This window comes from Syngnathoides biaculeatus, chromosome 11, assembly GCF_019802595.1.
Source record: "Syngnathoides biaculeatus isolate LvHL_M chromosome 11, ASM1980259v1, whole genome shotgun sequence".
NCBI lineage: Eukaryota > Metazoa > Chordata > Actinopteri > Syngnathiformes > Syngnathidae > Syngnathoides > Syngnathoides biaculeatus.
Window position 1 is genome coordinate 19509190 of NC_084650.1, and position 14394 is coordinate 19523583.

A 14394-nucleotide genomic window follows, 5' to 3' on the forward strand; every position below is an offset into this window, starting at 1 on the left:
CTAATAGTTCAAAAGTCCGCATTCTCACCGTTTTCAAATGAGATATCATTGCCGCTGTATGCAGCTTTCAGCCAACTTGTCATTTCCTTCAGGACGGCAATCTGGCTTCGAATCACAATGTCTGGTTTTGTAATGTCCACGTCCACATCGGGGTTGGACACCTGATTGGCCAGCCCGTTCCCAATGACAACTGCCTCATACCTACATGACGAAATGATCAATATTAATCAGTACAGTAATTTCCAGCGTATAAGCCGCGCCTTTTTACACACGCTTTCAACCCTGCGGCTAATTTGTGCATTTTTTTCCTAACGGCCGCAATGGGGCACTCAAGTGGAAAAGGTATGAGTGAGACCAGTGGAATATATGTGCCGAGGAAGTGACTTTTACCAGTCCGGCCCTGTTAGCGCTGCGCTAGAGTGTTACTGCCGTGTCTAAGTGATTTTTACCAATATGTTTTTTTTTTAACCGGTGTGAAGCTTTGAGTGCTCCCCTGTGCTGAAAAGTCCCCTTGGGATTAATGATGCGCATAGAATTTAAAAAAATTTTCTACATCTGTGCCAATCTGAAACTTCCCCATCCTTGCTTCTTCCGCGTGTTCATTTTCACTCCGCGTGCATTTCGCTATGGATGTTTCACAAAGCCGAACACAGCGAATGAAAGAATACAGAAACAAATGCGAACGTTTTGTTTGTTATTTATCAACTGGAGAGCAGGTTCCAGCATTGAACAAGAATCAACAGAGGATTGTTCGGGTATGGGTTCAGGTGATATGACACTTACTTTCACTATCCCAAATGTGCCTTAATGACTGAGCACGAACAATCCTCTGTTGATTCTCGTTCAGTTCCAGTCGATAAATAACAAACAATACGTTCGCATTTGTTTCTGTATTCTTTCATTCGCTGTGTTTGGCTTTGTGAGACGTCCATAGCGAAATGCACACGGAGTGAAAATGAACACGAGGAAGAAGCATGGATGGGGAAGTTTCAGACTGGCACGATGTAGAAAAAGTAGAAAAATTCAAAAAATTCTACGTGCATGCGCATTAACTTGAAGAAGACCTTTTAGCACTGGGAGCGCTCAGAACATTACACCGGCCCAATTAACGTGGCGATGCTGGCGTTAAACTCTCCGTGTACCGTCTTTCTTTGTAAATATCTCGTGTTTCAATGTCAGTTTCAATGTGGGCATTTGGGGCTTTTACACAGCTGCAGCGTGTGTATGTACCAAATGGTATTTCCTTTACAAATGTACTGGGTGAGGCTTATATTCAGGTGCGCTCTGTGGGCCGGGAATTACGGTAGTGCTATACAGTCAAGTTTACAGCAGGGCTTGCGTTCCAGACCCACTCGCAGTAGGTGAAAAGTGCTGAGGTAGGTCCGTACAGTAGTTAGGTAAGTATGCAGAAGATAAACTATTTTTTTTAATACTCGCACTGCGCTACAATGCATAAATCTGAACTGCAAATATGTGGGGATCCACTGTTCACCATAACCTGTTTCATAACCTATAAGGGAGACCATACAGAAAACCTTTCACATAAATCTACCTCCCACACAATTTAAACACGTTTCAACACCTAAACCTTTTGGAACAAACATTTGAAACACTTTTCTAATGGAGTTGAACAGAAAAACAAATTACAAACATAAAACATGGATGTGCCTTCAAGAGGCGTGGCCTGGTGGGGCGGCGTATGACATCATCGAGCGTGGACAGCAAGTAGTGAGTGACTATGCTCATTATTATGTTATTATATTGTTTGTCTTTCATTGTTTTACTGTCTTTTAGTAAACAGATGAAAACTGGGGACTGTGGTCCTGTTTTACTATATGTGAGGGGATTTCAGCGCGTATACAGTTAAAACCCATAAAACCGGATCGCTTTAAAAAATGAGATCGAGCCGTGGCGCGAACAAAGAACCACGATGTGGCTGGGGAGAAAATCCTATACCTGCTTTTTGCTGTTCCGTTCCAGCAGTCATCACCAGGTGCGATTCTTTCACCTGCACAAACAGTGTCTGGCAATGTGGACCAGAACTTCTTCGCATGTTTCAGCTTCTTTTTAACATCATTCGTCTGTTGTGGAAAAACAAACAACTGAAGCCTGTCGTCACAGATAGACGCACAGTGTCCTAAAGATCTGTCATCTTGGACCTTACCAGTCTGTCTAAGCTGGTGCCAGCAGCAGTGGTGGGTCTTGCGTCAGGGCTGTAGGGGCGGAAACGGCCAGTGAAGCCCGTGTCCTTGGCAGACCGTTTGGAGCGGAATTCCGCGCTCTGTTTAGGCTGGCCGCATCCATGGAATACCTGTCAGCGAGGGGAAAACGTCAACTCATACTGAGCCTCTGTATTCCTCGCATCGGTCCAAAAGATGGAAAAATACACACTTTTTGGGAAACTTGCATGCTGTTCTCTTGCATGTTCATGATGGCGTCGGAAATCTTCACGTCAATGGGATCCATGACAGACTCAAAATTGAAAGGACCCTCGAGTCTCTCGGCCAGGCCTAGCATGGCATCTACAAAAAAGATTGGACCAACTACTCTGTCAGAAAGCATTGATGGAAAAAAATTTGCATCATACATCAGCATTATAAGCAATTTCCAGTAGGGGGAAGCAAAATCAAAAATACTGCGTTGCTACATAGTGCCTGTAGTGTAACTTTTCAGGTTGCTCCACATAGAGAAATTAGAAGATTAATAGTCAAATCTGGTCCCGTTAACACAAAATCTTGTCCTCGTTTTATCATAGCTCCGGCTTATAACTGGGACATGGTAAACACGGTGGCGGCCGCGAGAATCCTCGTTACTCCCCAGGTCAAACAATCAGATACCATGACACTCTCGCACATGAACACGTCTATACACTAGCACCCCGAAATTGTTAAATCCCTAATTCATTACACACACACACTAACTCATTGCTTTGCATTGATTAAAATAGTAGAATATGGCACGATGACCAACCATACAGGTCAAAGTCCAACAAATCAGTCACTAAGCCAATTGTGGGTCTCCAATCAATCAACCTAGGATGCATGTTTTTGGAATGTAGGAGGAAACTGGAGAGCCCGGAGAAAATGCACGCAGGCACGGGAATAGCAGTGAAAGTCCACACAGGTGGGACTGGGATTTGAACCCTGGTCCAAAAAACTGTGAGGCAGATGCTCCAACCAGTCATACACCGTGCCGTGTGTCCAAACCTGATTTAAAAAAAAAAAAAAAAAAAACAGGCGCCGTGATGGCCTTGTTGCCAGGCACAAGTGTCCAAAGGCCGCAGTGACATAAGCCGCCATCATACCAAAATCTTAATAAATCCTAAAGCCTGTGTTATATCATTTAAAAAAAAAAAAAATTCAAAGGTGAGTGATGCGACCAACGCAAGAAACATCTCACAAAACTAGGAGGAAATGAATCACTTGCCTGAGGTGGCTATTCGTCCACAAGCAGGCATTACAGCGATCAATTCCAACTAAACAATCCTACGCATACTGTACAGCAGAGCTGTCAAACTCATTTTTGTCGCAGACCACATTGTAGTTACGATTCCCTTAGAGGGCTGTTATGACTGTGAATCCATGAAAATCTTACGCCTCTTCATACTTACACATGAAATTTATGAACTGGTTTTGGAATCAGAAATCAAGTGTAATGGGTTTGTTTGGTATGTTTGGTAATGCTTGCAATATCTCAATTTTATCATTTATGACATCACAATTTGAAATTTTGTTCTCGATTATCACAAAAATCATGGAAGTAGATATACGTGATTTGCCTTCGCGGGCCACATAAAATCATGTGGTGGGCTGGATCTGGCCCGCGGGCCTTGAGTTTGACACATGTGGTGAACCTCACTATTTTCACTCATTAATGTCAACAATAACATTCAAACTTTTAATATAAGCAACAATTATGCCTCAGGCTTACTTCTGAGCAAACCGAGTATGCTACACAATACAACAATAAATAGTCAATTTGGGGGAACTCTCTACAGAGAATGTTTTTAACTCCAGAACTATGGAATAAGTGCCAATATTTACTGCATTAAAGCACTACTTTAATGAGGGGAAGTTTCCATATGATTCTGACTATAAATTATGACATTTCCTTGGTCTCCTATACTTCCCTGAGCCAAGGCACATAATTTCTCACCGCACACCACCAAATATATCACAAAAGTGGAAACTCAGATTATTCTGTAACTGCTGCCATCCAGTGGAAAAGCATGTAATTGTTATGCCTGGCCTGTCACTTGTGACTGTCATAAAGATACATACTGTAATTTCTCCCAAACAAATGATTTATCGGGCCAGTTCAATAATCTGATTAAAAGTAAAAAGTGGATTACTTCCCACAAGACACCTCATAATGTCTTGACTAGCATGTGGCATGGCACACTTTCGATCACTGAGTTGATATAAACAAGAAGGAACCTTTAACCAATGACCTTAAAGGTCCACTGTCATGCATGATTTTTAGTATTTTATTAATGAAAAAAAAAGGCAGCCGGAATGGACCCATCCGTTTTTCCCCACAAAACCTGAGTGTGACGTATGTGGCTTTTTGTCACTCCCGCCATGAAAAATCCTCTCAAGGGATTTGTTTTTGAGAAGAAGCAGGAAGTTACGTTAACAGCAGCAGCGCACTCAGGCTGGCTCGTGTGTTTCTACTAGTTTTACCTCCGGGAAGGTAGCTCGTTGTTCCTTCGTGTTAGCCAAAATGCCGGCTTGTTGTATTGCTGGTTATTGGTCGAACACTCGGGAGGATGAATTTACTCTTCATGCTTTTCCAAAAGATCCGGTTCGTCGTGAAAAATGGATTGCACGGGTAGAAAGGTCGAGAGCTTCGTGGGTTCCAAATGACAGGGATGTGTATATATAGCTATGAAAAAAAAAAAACAATAGTGGTGGGGAGGGGCGTAATCCTCTCATAACGTAATAAAAGATTCGTGTACATAAATCAGGGGTGCTAAATGTGTCTATGTGCACATCGGACGACTTCCGCAGTAGCAGCAGAAGGACAGCCTCCACACGGCCTTGTGGATCGCCGCTGGCCTTGTCGACACTTCGCGCGTCGGCTCGCCCGCCAGCGACGACCTGCTCACTGGCGACGGCTTGCTCTCCGGTGACGGCTTCCGCGTACGGGATTAGAAAGGAGCTCTCCTCCCCACCCGGCATGGGTCTTCCTGAGTACGCTACATACTGTCGGGGAGTCTTTTCATAGTTAGAAGTGATCCACATATCATCAAAATACGGCTCGAAATGATAGGGTAATATTGCCCAGGTCATTTCACTCAATTGTGAGATGTTCTCTTCTTTGAAAAGAGCGTCCGTGTCCCATAGTAGGTGACACAGCGTGTTTTCAGTGGCGAATGTCCCAGTGTGAGGTCTGCTGATGACGTTACAGGCAATATGGTTACCACTTGGATGTCGAATGAGACTTCCGCAACTTTGCGCATGGATGACACGCTCTCCGCTCATATGTATTTTTTCGTATAGACATTGAAGTGAATAATGTTATATTTTTCATTACAATATCTATTTTAGAATGTTTATAGGCATGACAGTGGAGCTTTAAAAGGACTGAGGTAGGGCAGAGTCTGCACGAGACTACAGTGAGGCCGGAGCGAGTTAAAAACGCCACTTACCAAGGAAGTTGTTCCATTCTGTGTCCAGGTCCGCCTGGTTGGCCAAACAGCCCCGCATCACATTCAAACAGTAATTCTGGCAGGGCTTCAGCGCCACTTGGCCTGAGCAGTAGGGACAGTACAACATCTTCATGGCCGCTCGCACACAGCTGGGAGATGCGCTGACCTGCAGGGGAGTTTGAAGACAAATATTGACACAGTAACATACTTGGACGCTGACTATTTAGTTCACAAGCCATTATTTCCCAAAAAGAATAATCTAATCATCAATTAATCCATCTGTATGTTAGAAAAACATGTCACACCAGAGATAACAAAGTGGTTTACGTTATCAGATTGGAACGGAATCGTAGCCAAGAACGATATGCGTCCAGAACAGAGTTCTGCATTCCTAGCGTGAAGTTTATTGCTGGCGAAATGCACCTCTTCTCCACTTACCGTAGAGACTTTGTTGACCACTTCTGGCATGAGGTTTAGGCCGCGCACGAACGTACGCGCGGCAACAAAAGCCCGCGTCAACTGGATGCGGAGCTTGCGGGGCACGTCCCCAAAAGGCTGCAGCTGCTCTGTGTGGCGGCTGACGCACTCCATGTAGGCGTCACTGAATTCATACTGCACGTTGACCAGCCGGAACATCCTCTCCAGGAGGTCGGCCCAAAAGTCCGACAGCGTGGACTCGAGGTTGACGGCCGAGCTGCCGGACACGTAGTACCGCGTCAGGGCCGTGAATAAGTTCTTGAACAGCTCGGCGTTCTGCACGTACATCATCCCGTAGGTACGTACAAACATGTTGTGGAGCGAAACCTCGGCATTTTTCAGCAGTTCCCGGAAAAATTCTGAGAGTGGGAAGGAGAGAAAGGGAGAGATTTGTGTCATTACTCAACAAACGGCCTTCAGTTTCTACATTAGAAATTCTAACGATTGTACAGTATTTCAACAACTGTCTCATGAAGCAATGGAAAAGAAAAAAAAAAGAAGAAAGAGTGTAACATTAGGCTCAATCCAGCAGAGGTGTTGTTGATGTTATTTATTTTACCAATATTCAGTTTTGTATTTCTGTTATTCCACTTCATGTCCTTTGTTCTTAGAATTTTACCATTACTCTGCTTCTTATGTTTCTTCATCAATGACGTTTCCAGGCATTTTTATCATCATGGTTTGTGTAGACCCTGAACATTATAGGTCTACTGTCATGAAATGCATGATTTTTATTATGTTATTAATGAAAAAAGAAACAGCCTGTATGGACCCATGCCTTTTTTCACCACAAAACATGATTTTGACGTATATGGCTTTTTGTACAGTCACTCCCGCCATGAAAAGCCTCTCGAGGGATTTGTTTTCGAGAAGAAGCAGGAAGTGACGTACAGGGCAGTAGTGCACTCAAGCGGTCTTGTCTGTTTGCGGACTCGTTTATTTTTATTAGTTTTACCTAATGGAAGGTAGCTCATTTTTCCTTCGTGCAGCAGCCGCTGAAGGACGGCCACTGCAGGCCATGTGGATCGCCACCGGCCTTGTCGACATGGCTTCAGCCAGGGTGGCTCGTCGCGGCACCAGAGATCATCCACCGCGGAGGTGGATCGGACTGGGAGGCGGTTTGGCCCCGGCGATGTCGTCGCTCGCGGGCGGCGTTGTTTTTATCACCGCCGCATGTAGGTGGATCGGGCGGGGAGGTGGTTTGGGCGCATACGGTTTGGCCGTGATCCGCATATCATCTAAATATGGCTCAAAATGATAAGGTAATATCGCCCCGGTCACGTCACTCAGTTGTGAGACGTTCTCTTCTTCGAAAAGAGCTTCCATGTCAGAAGGGGCGTGTTCCGTCTCCCATAGTAGGGGCTACAGCATGTTTTCAATAGCGAATGTCCCAGTGTGACGTCACGGACAGAAGATGCAGCCAATATGGCGACCACTTCAATGTCGAATGAGACTTCTGCAACTTTGCGCACGGATAACGCGCTCTCCGCTAATATTTATTTTTTCGTATAGACATTGAAGTGAATAATGTCATATGTATTTTTCATTAGTATACCTATTTTAGAATGTTTCTAGGAATGACATTTGAGCTTTAATGTAGAGAGCACCACACCGAACATTTTCTGCTAAACACTGCAATACAAAGAAAGGTCGATAGTGAGTATGAAAACAAACAGGGCCATCGCATTCATGTATAGAGCCCACTCTTTTTTGATTGGAGTCCTGAGTCAAAGGCTCAGACCTTGTCGTGTGGTGGGCTTTTGGACAATGTTTGGCTCAGAATTCCAGACGGGCCATTCAAGCAGAGACATCTCCTTACATCAAACTGACCGTCGTCAATGGCATTTTTTCTATTGTCGCATTCCACTAGCTTTCCTTTCACTTGGCTTCTCTTGGACTGTCCTTCAGAGGCATTTTTCAATAGGATTACGGAATAATGAGAACTGTTTCCCCTCCCATATATGGACCTGGACGCCTTCAACCATCCTCGCATCTCCCTCCCTATACTGCTTTCACTTCATCAGTTCCTTCAGAGATCTCTCTTCAGTAGACAGGGAACAATGACCTACTTCATCCTAAGGAATGTCCATCACCCCCCCTGCCTCCACCTACCCCCAATAATCCAGTACCCCTTACCCCCAACTCTCTTAATCTGGACAAAATGAGAATTCCACAGAGTCACTGAAAAATGCATCGCCTTCAGTCGTGCACGCATGCAAGCGTACGCCCGCACCCCCCCTTCACTCATCTCCTTTCTTTCCACTCTTGCTCTTCTCCCCCTCGCAGCCATGTGCAGACAAAACTTCTGTTTTGCTCTGGGTGCCCTATGCTTGCCTTTGAAATGTAAAGTTCCCATGCTCTCACAGAGGGAGACACTAAGCGTTCCTTGCCGCCGACACGTATGCGCGTGCACGCAGACACACACATGCGGACACACACGCGGACACACACATGCGTGCACACAGTTCCCTCTTATTGCTGTCACTTCCACTCCAGACTGACACACTAAAAAGAAAAAAAATGGGGAAGGGGAGGAGTGAGGGCGGCATGGGGTGGGTTAAGTTGTGGGCTTTTTTAACTCCAAATCCCCACTGTGTTGCCAAGGATACCGGAAACACCGCAGCCACCAAATCACACGCACACACGGCAGACGACAAGAACCAAGTCGTACCATTCATTGACAGAGATTAAAACAAAAGGTTCACCCCCAACCATGGAATGTTGTGAAACCAAGAAGTTTAAAGTCAGTAAAAAAAAAAAAGTTGATAGTCACGGTCTAATCTGTGCCCTCATATCCTTCCTGCGGCCTTTCCAACATCAACACCTTCCATAGGAACCCTAAATTATAAGCAATGCTCTTAATCCATGACAGGAAGAGGGCATCTGAACTCCTCCCACTCCACCCTCCCACTTCCTTCTCCTCACACCCCCACATGTGTTCTTTTAAACACTGCTCCTCCCAATCCCAACCCAAGAAGCAATTGCACCCCTATTTGTGCCAATTAGTCCCCGCTCCTCACTCTTTTCTCGTGGGATAGGATTCAGTCACTCCTGCTGCTGGATCTCTGGGGACGCCTGTCTGGCAAGAAGCCTTAATCCACATTCTCCAATTCCCCACGTAAACCCACTCGGCTGGACACGGCCAGAGTAATAAGGCTGACAGAGAGGCTGAGATCATTGCAAAGCGGGGAGAACTATTTCTGTCTCCTAATTAGCCATGACTTCTAGCTCCAGGCGCAGGGTGAGAGCGTGTCTAATCACATACACCACTTCCTGGCTTGGTTAGTGTTTCAATCATGTAGTCGTGTCAGTTTTTAATCAAAATTTGCAGCGACATTCATGCACACGTGCACAGCACTGTTCATATCGTCTTCATGAACAGTTAATTCAAGGATAAGGACTTTGTGTGTCAGCTCCCGGGTGTCTTGGAGAATAGTGAGTAAATAATAGGACAGCAACGTGAACTTGTCACCATAAGTGGGAAGAGGTGTCAAATAGTGAAGGTGGAAGAAAGCGCAGCAGGCTTTTGTAAAGAGATCGCACATCTAACGGTTTGAATAAAGCCGCGAGCTTCCTGGAGTCATGAGGGGCAAAAACGCTTCATGAAAAGCAGGTAAAAAAAAAAAAAAAAAAAAAAAAAAGATTGTCAGCTCAGGGTTGTCAGCTCCAGGACAACTACATGACTTTAAAAGCCGACTGTATAGCTGTTGGTGGATATGAATAGCACATTGACCTGTAGATCGGCTAAAGACTTATTTAAAGCATGTATGATGTAAGTGGTTAACTCTTTACCGTTGCAACACTTTTGCACAATTTCAATCAATTTCTTTACCTCTCCCTCTTTTTCTTGGTCTTCCAGAACGGTGTATCGGGAATGCCTTGAGTGCTAGAACAGTTTTGCAGCGTAAAAATCAATGTCCATTTAATAAGCCATTCCCAGTCACTCACATTTGAAAAATGTACAGGTGTGGTCAGTCATGCCTGCAGATATAAAGTTATTGGTTTGTGTTCTGTTTGTAATTATGAGTGTATCCCTTTAAGAGCGGAGGAGAGTGGTGTCAGGTAAACTCGGGAGTAGAAGTAGGCTGAGCAGCAGCTCGTTTTTTAAAGACAGTGTGCTTCGGTGTAAAAAAAATAAAAATCTGGATCGGTTTTCATGCACGCTGAGAGTGTGCGACAAGTGCGCAGCTCCAAGAGAACACTGGTCAAGACTACACAAAATATGCGCCGTCTTTCAATATCTATGTATTTCTACTCGTAACAAATTTTACGTGCGTGATCTTTCGTGCTCGACTGTGCAGATTTGCAAGTGCAATATGTGTCCGTCAAATCACAGTGGCTCCATTAACCGCTTATCCTCACGAGGGTCACGGGAGTACTGGAGCCTATCCCAGCTGTCAACCGGCAGGAGGCGAGGTACTCCCTGAACTGGTTGCCAGCCAAAAAAGGCACATGGAGACAGACAACAGACGCGCTCACAATCACACATAGTGGCAATTTAGTGTCCAATTAATGTTTCATGTTTTTCGGATGTGGGAGGAAGCTGGAGTTCCTGGAGAAACCCCACGCAGGCACAGGGAGAACCTGCAAAGCCCACACAGGCGAGGCCTGGATCGAACCCTGGACCTCAGAACTCCAAGGGCAAAACTGTACAACTGATCCACAGTTCCCCATTTGGCAATTGACCTGGATAAAACATGTATTCCAGCAGTAAAATATTCATTTTCTGCTAAATGTGTGTAAAATAAATAAATAATCTGTTGAACTAATGATTTTGAGGAAGAGAGGGTTTAACTGATAACCAGAAATTAAAGTAACTATAATCCCCCCCCAAAAAATTCAATACAAAAAATAAAGAACGTCATGTTAAAATAGATACGCTTTTGATACTCTACAATAATTTCATGAAATTCAGACGGCACCTTGGCCCTCAACGAGGTTAAAAAGGAGCACAAAGGAATCCGAAATAGAAAGTAGATGGACAAAAAAAGATGAGTTTGAGTGGGATGAGAGGGAACGTCAGGAGAGGCATGGGATGGGACAAAGGGCAGCAAAAGGAGAAAGCGAGGGGCGGGACGGAGCGAGCTGCCACTGCATTCCGACACGTCACATTCCAGTTCACATCTGGCTGCAATACACACGCACCCTGTTGCTGACAATCCTTTTCCGTCTTTCGCAGACACACAAGATGTAAAGTTCTGTGACCCGCATATGCACAGGCCCACAATACGACAGACGCACTGTACATAACATGCACGCATAAACTATCCTGACATCTCGACATGACTGTTTCATCACATGCTCTCCGTACTCTCACTATCCCCCTTCGTCTTTTAACAAGGAGAAGAGCAGGGGTGCGCAGGTAGTGCACTTGAGGGATCAAAACGTCGCATCTCCCAATGTGTTTCCGGCCTCCACAAGTGAAATCTGATACCACGATTTACATGCATACACACGTGCGCACACGCCGAGGAAAAGGAAGCACAAATCTGAAGATGTGTGTGGTCCGTCCGCGAGTGCGCACGTCTCACTGGAGCAGGAAAGCCGGGCGAGGGGATGTTGATGAGATGTTGAGAGACAGGTGGACGGGTCAGCGGAGACAGACCGACTGTCTCCGCTCGAGGCAGCGCTACGTCAGGTGGGGGCGTCCGTCAAAAATTCATACATGTGCGCTACTGCTGCTAGTTTCGGAATACTTTGTGGCAAACGCAGCACGAAAGGTTGCTGTTGCAAGCGGATTTACTTACTGTCGAAGTGCTCGTGCCGCTGCCGAAAGGTGGACTGTAGGTTGGTGGAAAGCCTGGAGACGGGCGCTTTGATATCATAGTGACTCTGCTGGCTCAGCTTCTCCTCCATCTCTACAGTGCAGCAAGAGAAACCCTGCGGACAGACTTTCAGTGAAGCTCCTGGAAGAGAGGAAAAAAGAAAAAAAAGGAATCCTTATAAATGAGATCATCCATCGCACCACGATTGAATAAAGCTGTGCAGTAATATGTAAAAGTACAAACTGTTTTGGAGCACACTTAATGAATCTGTTTATTCATCTCGGGTCAAGTGAACAGTTAAACACAACAACAGTCCATTTGTATATATTACTTGAAAAATGGACTGTCTGTTCAACAGAAGTACTGTATAGTAACATTTTACAACTGATCCAAAGTTCTGTTGGGAAATCGTCGCTGTCTATTAATCCAAACAATTTTGTAAAACTTTGTCTTTCAAACATAATTAAATGTCAAGCATGTCCAAGGGACATTCTGACATGAATTTAAAAGAAGGATGAATGTAAAGTCGCAGCTGCAATGATGTTTTGTTTTAAATGAAGAACACAGGGATCCTTTGAGGCCGTGTATGGTGGTGGTGCGTTTAGTTTTCCCCAAGTGGAGGTCCCTGCAAAGGTTTTGCAGGTTGCACATGTAAGAGCTTTAACCATGGAATTATTAATGAAGTTTGTCTAGCAACTTCTCAATATTTTTTTTGGGCATGAGCACGGTGGGCGACTGATTACAGCGTCTGCCCCGCAGTTCTGAGGAGTTCCAATCCCGACTCAGCCTGTGTGGAGTTTGTATCTTCAAAATGTTTTTTGTGCCCCGCGATTGGCTGGCAACCAGTTGAGTGTGTACAGAGTAATGTTGGCGTTCACAAAGAACTCGGTCAAGCGAACAGATCTTTTGAGAAAATTTACTGAATAAAAACATTTTGTGAACTGGCTCATTCCATTCTCAGGTTAGTCTGGGCGTACAAGAAAGTTCCCTGGAAATGGGACCTCTCGTGGGCCAGAAACAGTGCCCAAGTCCGCAGGGGGCGCTGACAAGGTGACAAGCTTCAAGGGCACCTTTCTCAAATCATCTTTATGTTCATATGGTGTAAATAAATTTGGGGACTGCTGCAATCAATCGTTTGCTTGCCCTTAGGTGTGATTGTTTGTTTCTATCAGCCCTGCGATTGGTTGTTGCCAGTTCAGGGTGTACCCCGCCTCCTGCCAGAAGATGGCTGAAATCGGCTGCAGCACTCCCGCGTCCCTTGTGAGGATAAGTGGCTCAGATATTGGATGGATAAATGATAAGACATACAATTTGAAATACATTTTGATCCACTGTGATAAAAAGGGCGGAAGGGTGGGCTCAGCTGGTAAAGCGTTGCCCTCACAGTTCTGAGGTCCTGGGTTCAATCCCGGACCAGCATGTGTGGAGTTTGCATGTTCTCCCCATGCCTGCGTGGGTTCCCTCCGGGCACTTCGGTTTTCTCCTACGTTGCAAAAACATGCAACATTAATTGGACACTCTAAATTGCCCCTAGGTGTGATTGTGAGTGTGGCTGTTTGCCCTGCGATTGGCTGGCAACCAGTTCAGGGTGTACCCCGCCTCCTGCCTGAAGGTTGCTGGAATTGGCTGCAAGCTTCAAGGGCACCTTTCTCAAATCATCTTTATGTTTATATGGTGTAAATAAATTTGGGGACTGCTGCAATCAATCATTTGCTTGCCCTTAGGTGTGATTGTTTGTTTCTATGAGCCCTGCGATTGGTTGTTGCCAGTTCAGGGTGTACCCCGCCTCCTGCCAGAAGATGGCTGAAATCGGCTGCAGCACTCCCCGCGACCCTTGTGAGGATAAGCGGCAAAGAAAATGGATGGATGGATGGATGGATGGATGTGATAAAAAGTAGGAGGGCAATTCTAAGGCGAATCCAACAGGTGGTGCAAACGGCCCATAATAATGCCAGTGATTGACATTGTCATATTATCGCCTATCCATAAGTGCCCCTCTTAGCTAGCCATAGTGTGCTATGTCCATCAAAGCATACATTTTTTGTGGGCGGGGCGGGGTGCATTGCTGCCTCTCCAATCTGCTATCGCACACTTCGTACATGCCAGTCACCACCGCTGGCTCTTAGTCTAAGTTCATCCAGTGAAGTCAGGAAAAAATAACAACAGCAAGCCTGTGGTGCTCCTTCCAGAACCAGACCAGAATCATTACGTGCGCGTCTGGTTATATCGCACAGCAATAACGGCACATCATAACCGTGAACCATATTGATTTATCCATCTCGTTCAGAAAAAGAATATTGCAATAAAAATGATTAAACATTCACACATGAATGAGCGTATAAAGTAAGCAGATAAACACGCTGTAACTGAAACAAAGGGATATTTAAGCAAAAAAAAAAAAAAAGGTTACAAAAACAGGTGCAGAAGTGAGTTTCAGTCATACTTGTTTAAAAGGAGGCATGCAACCTGGCGCCATAAACTGGACCCCTCTGTCCATATGAG

At 45.1% G+C, this 14394-nt stretch overlaps 1 protein-coding gene across 2 annotated transcripts in view; it reads right to left on the minus strand.

Annotated features, from left to right (window-relative positions):
- The window catches only part of gpc4 (glypican 4), a 34255-nt gene that overhangs the window by 2948 nt on the left and 16913 nt on the right, over positions 1-14394 (minus strand). For both annotated transcript variants that reach the window (XM_061835458.1, XM_061835457.1), the window contains 7 exons: positions 11875-12033; positions 6089-6486; positions 5651-5816; positions 2392-2522; positions 2165-2311; positions 1957-2081; positions 29-201 (listed from right to left, as the gene is read on the minus strand). In XM_061835458.1, the coding sequence (XP_061691442.1) occupies positions 29-201; positions 1957-2081; positions 2165-2311; positions 2392-2522; positions 5651-5816; positions 6089-6486; positions 11875-12033 (1299 nt within the window). The remainder of the gene's footprint in view (positions 1-28; positions 202-1956; positions 2082-2164; positions 2312-2391; positions 2523-5650; positions 5817-6088; positions 6487-11874; positions 12034-14394) is intronic.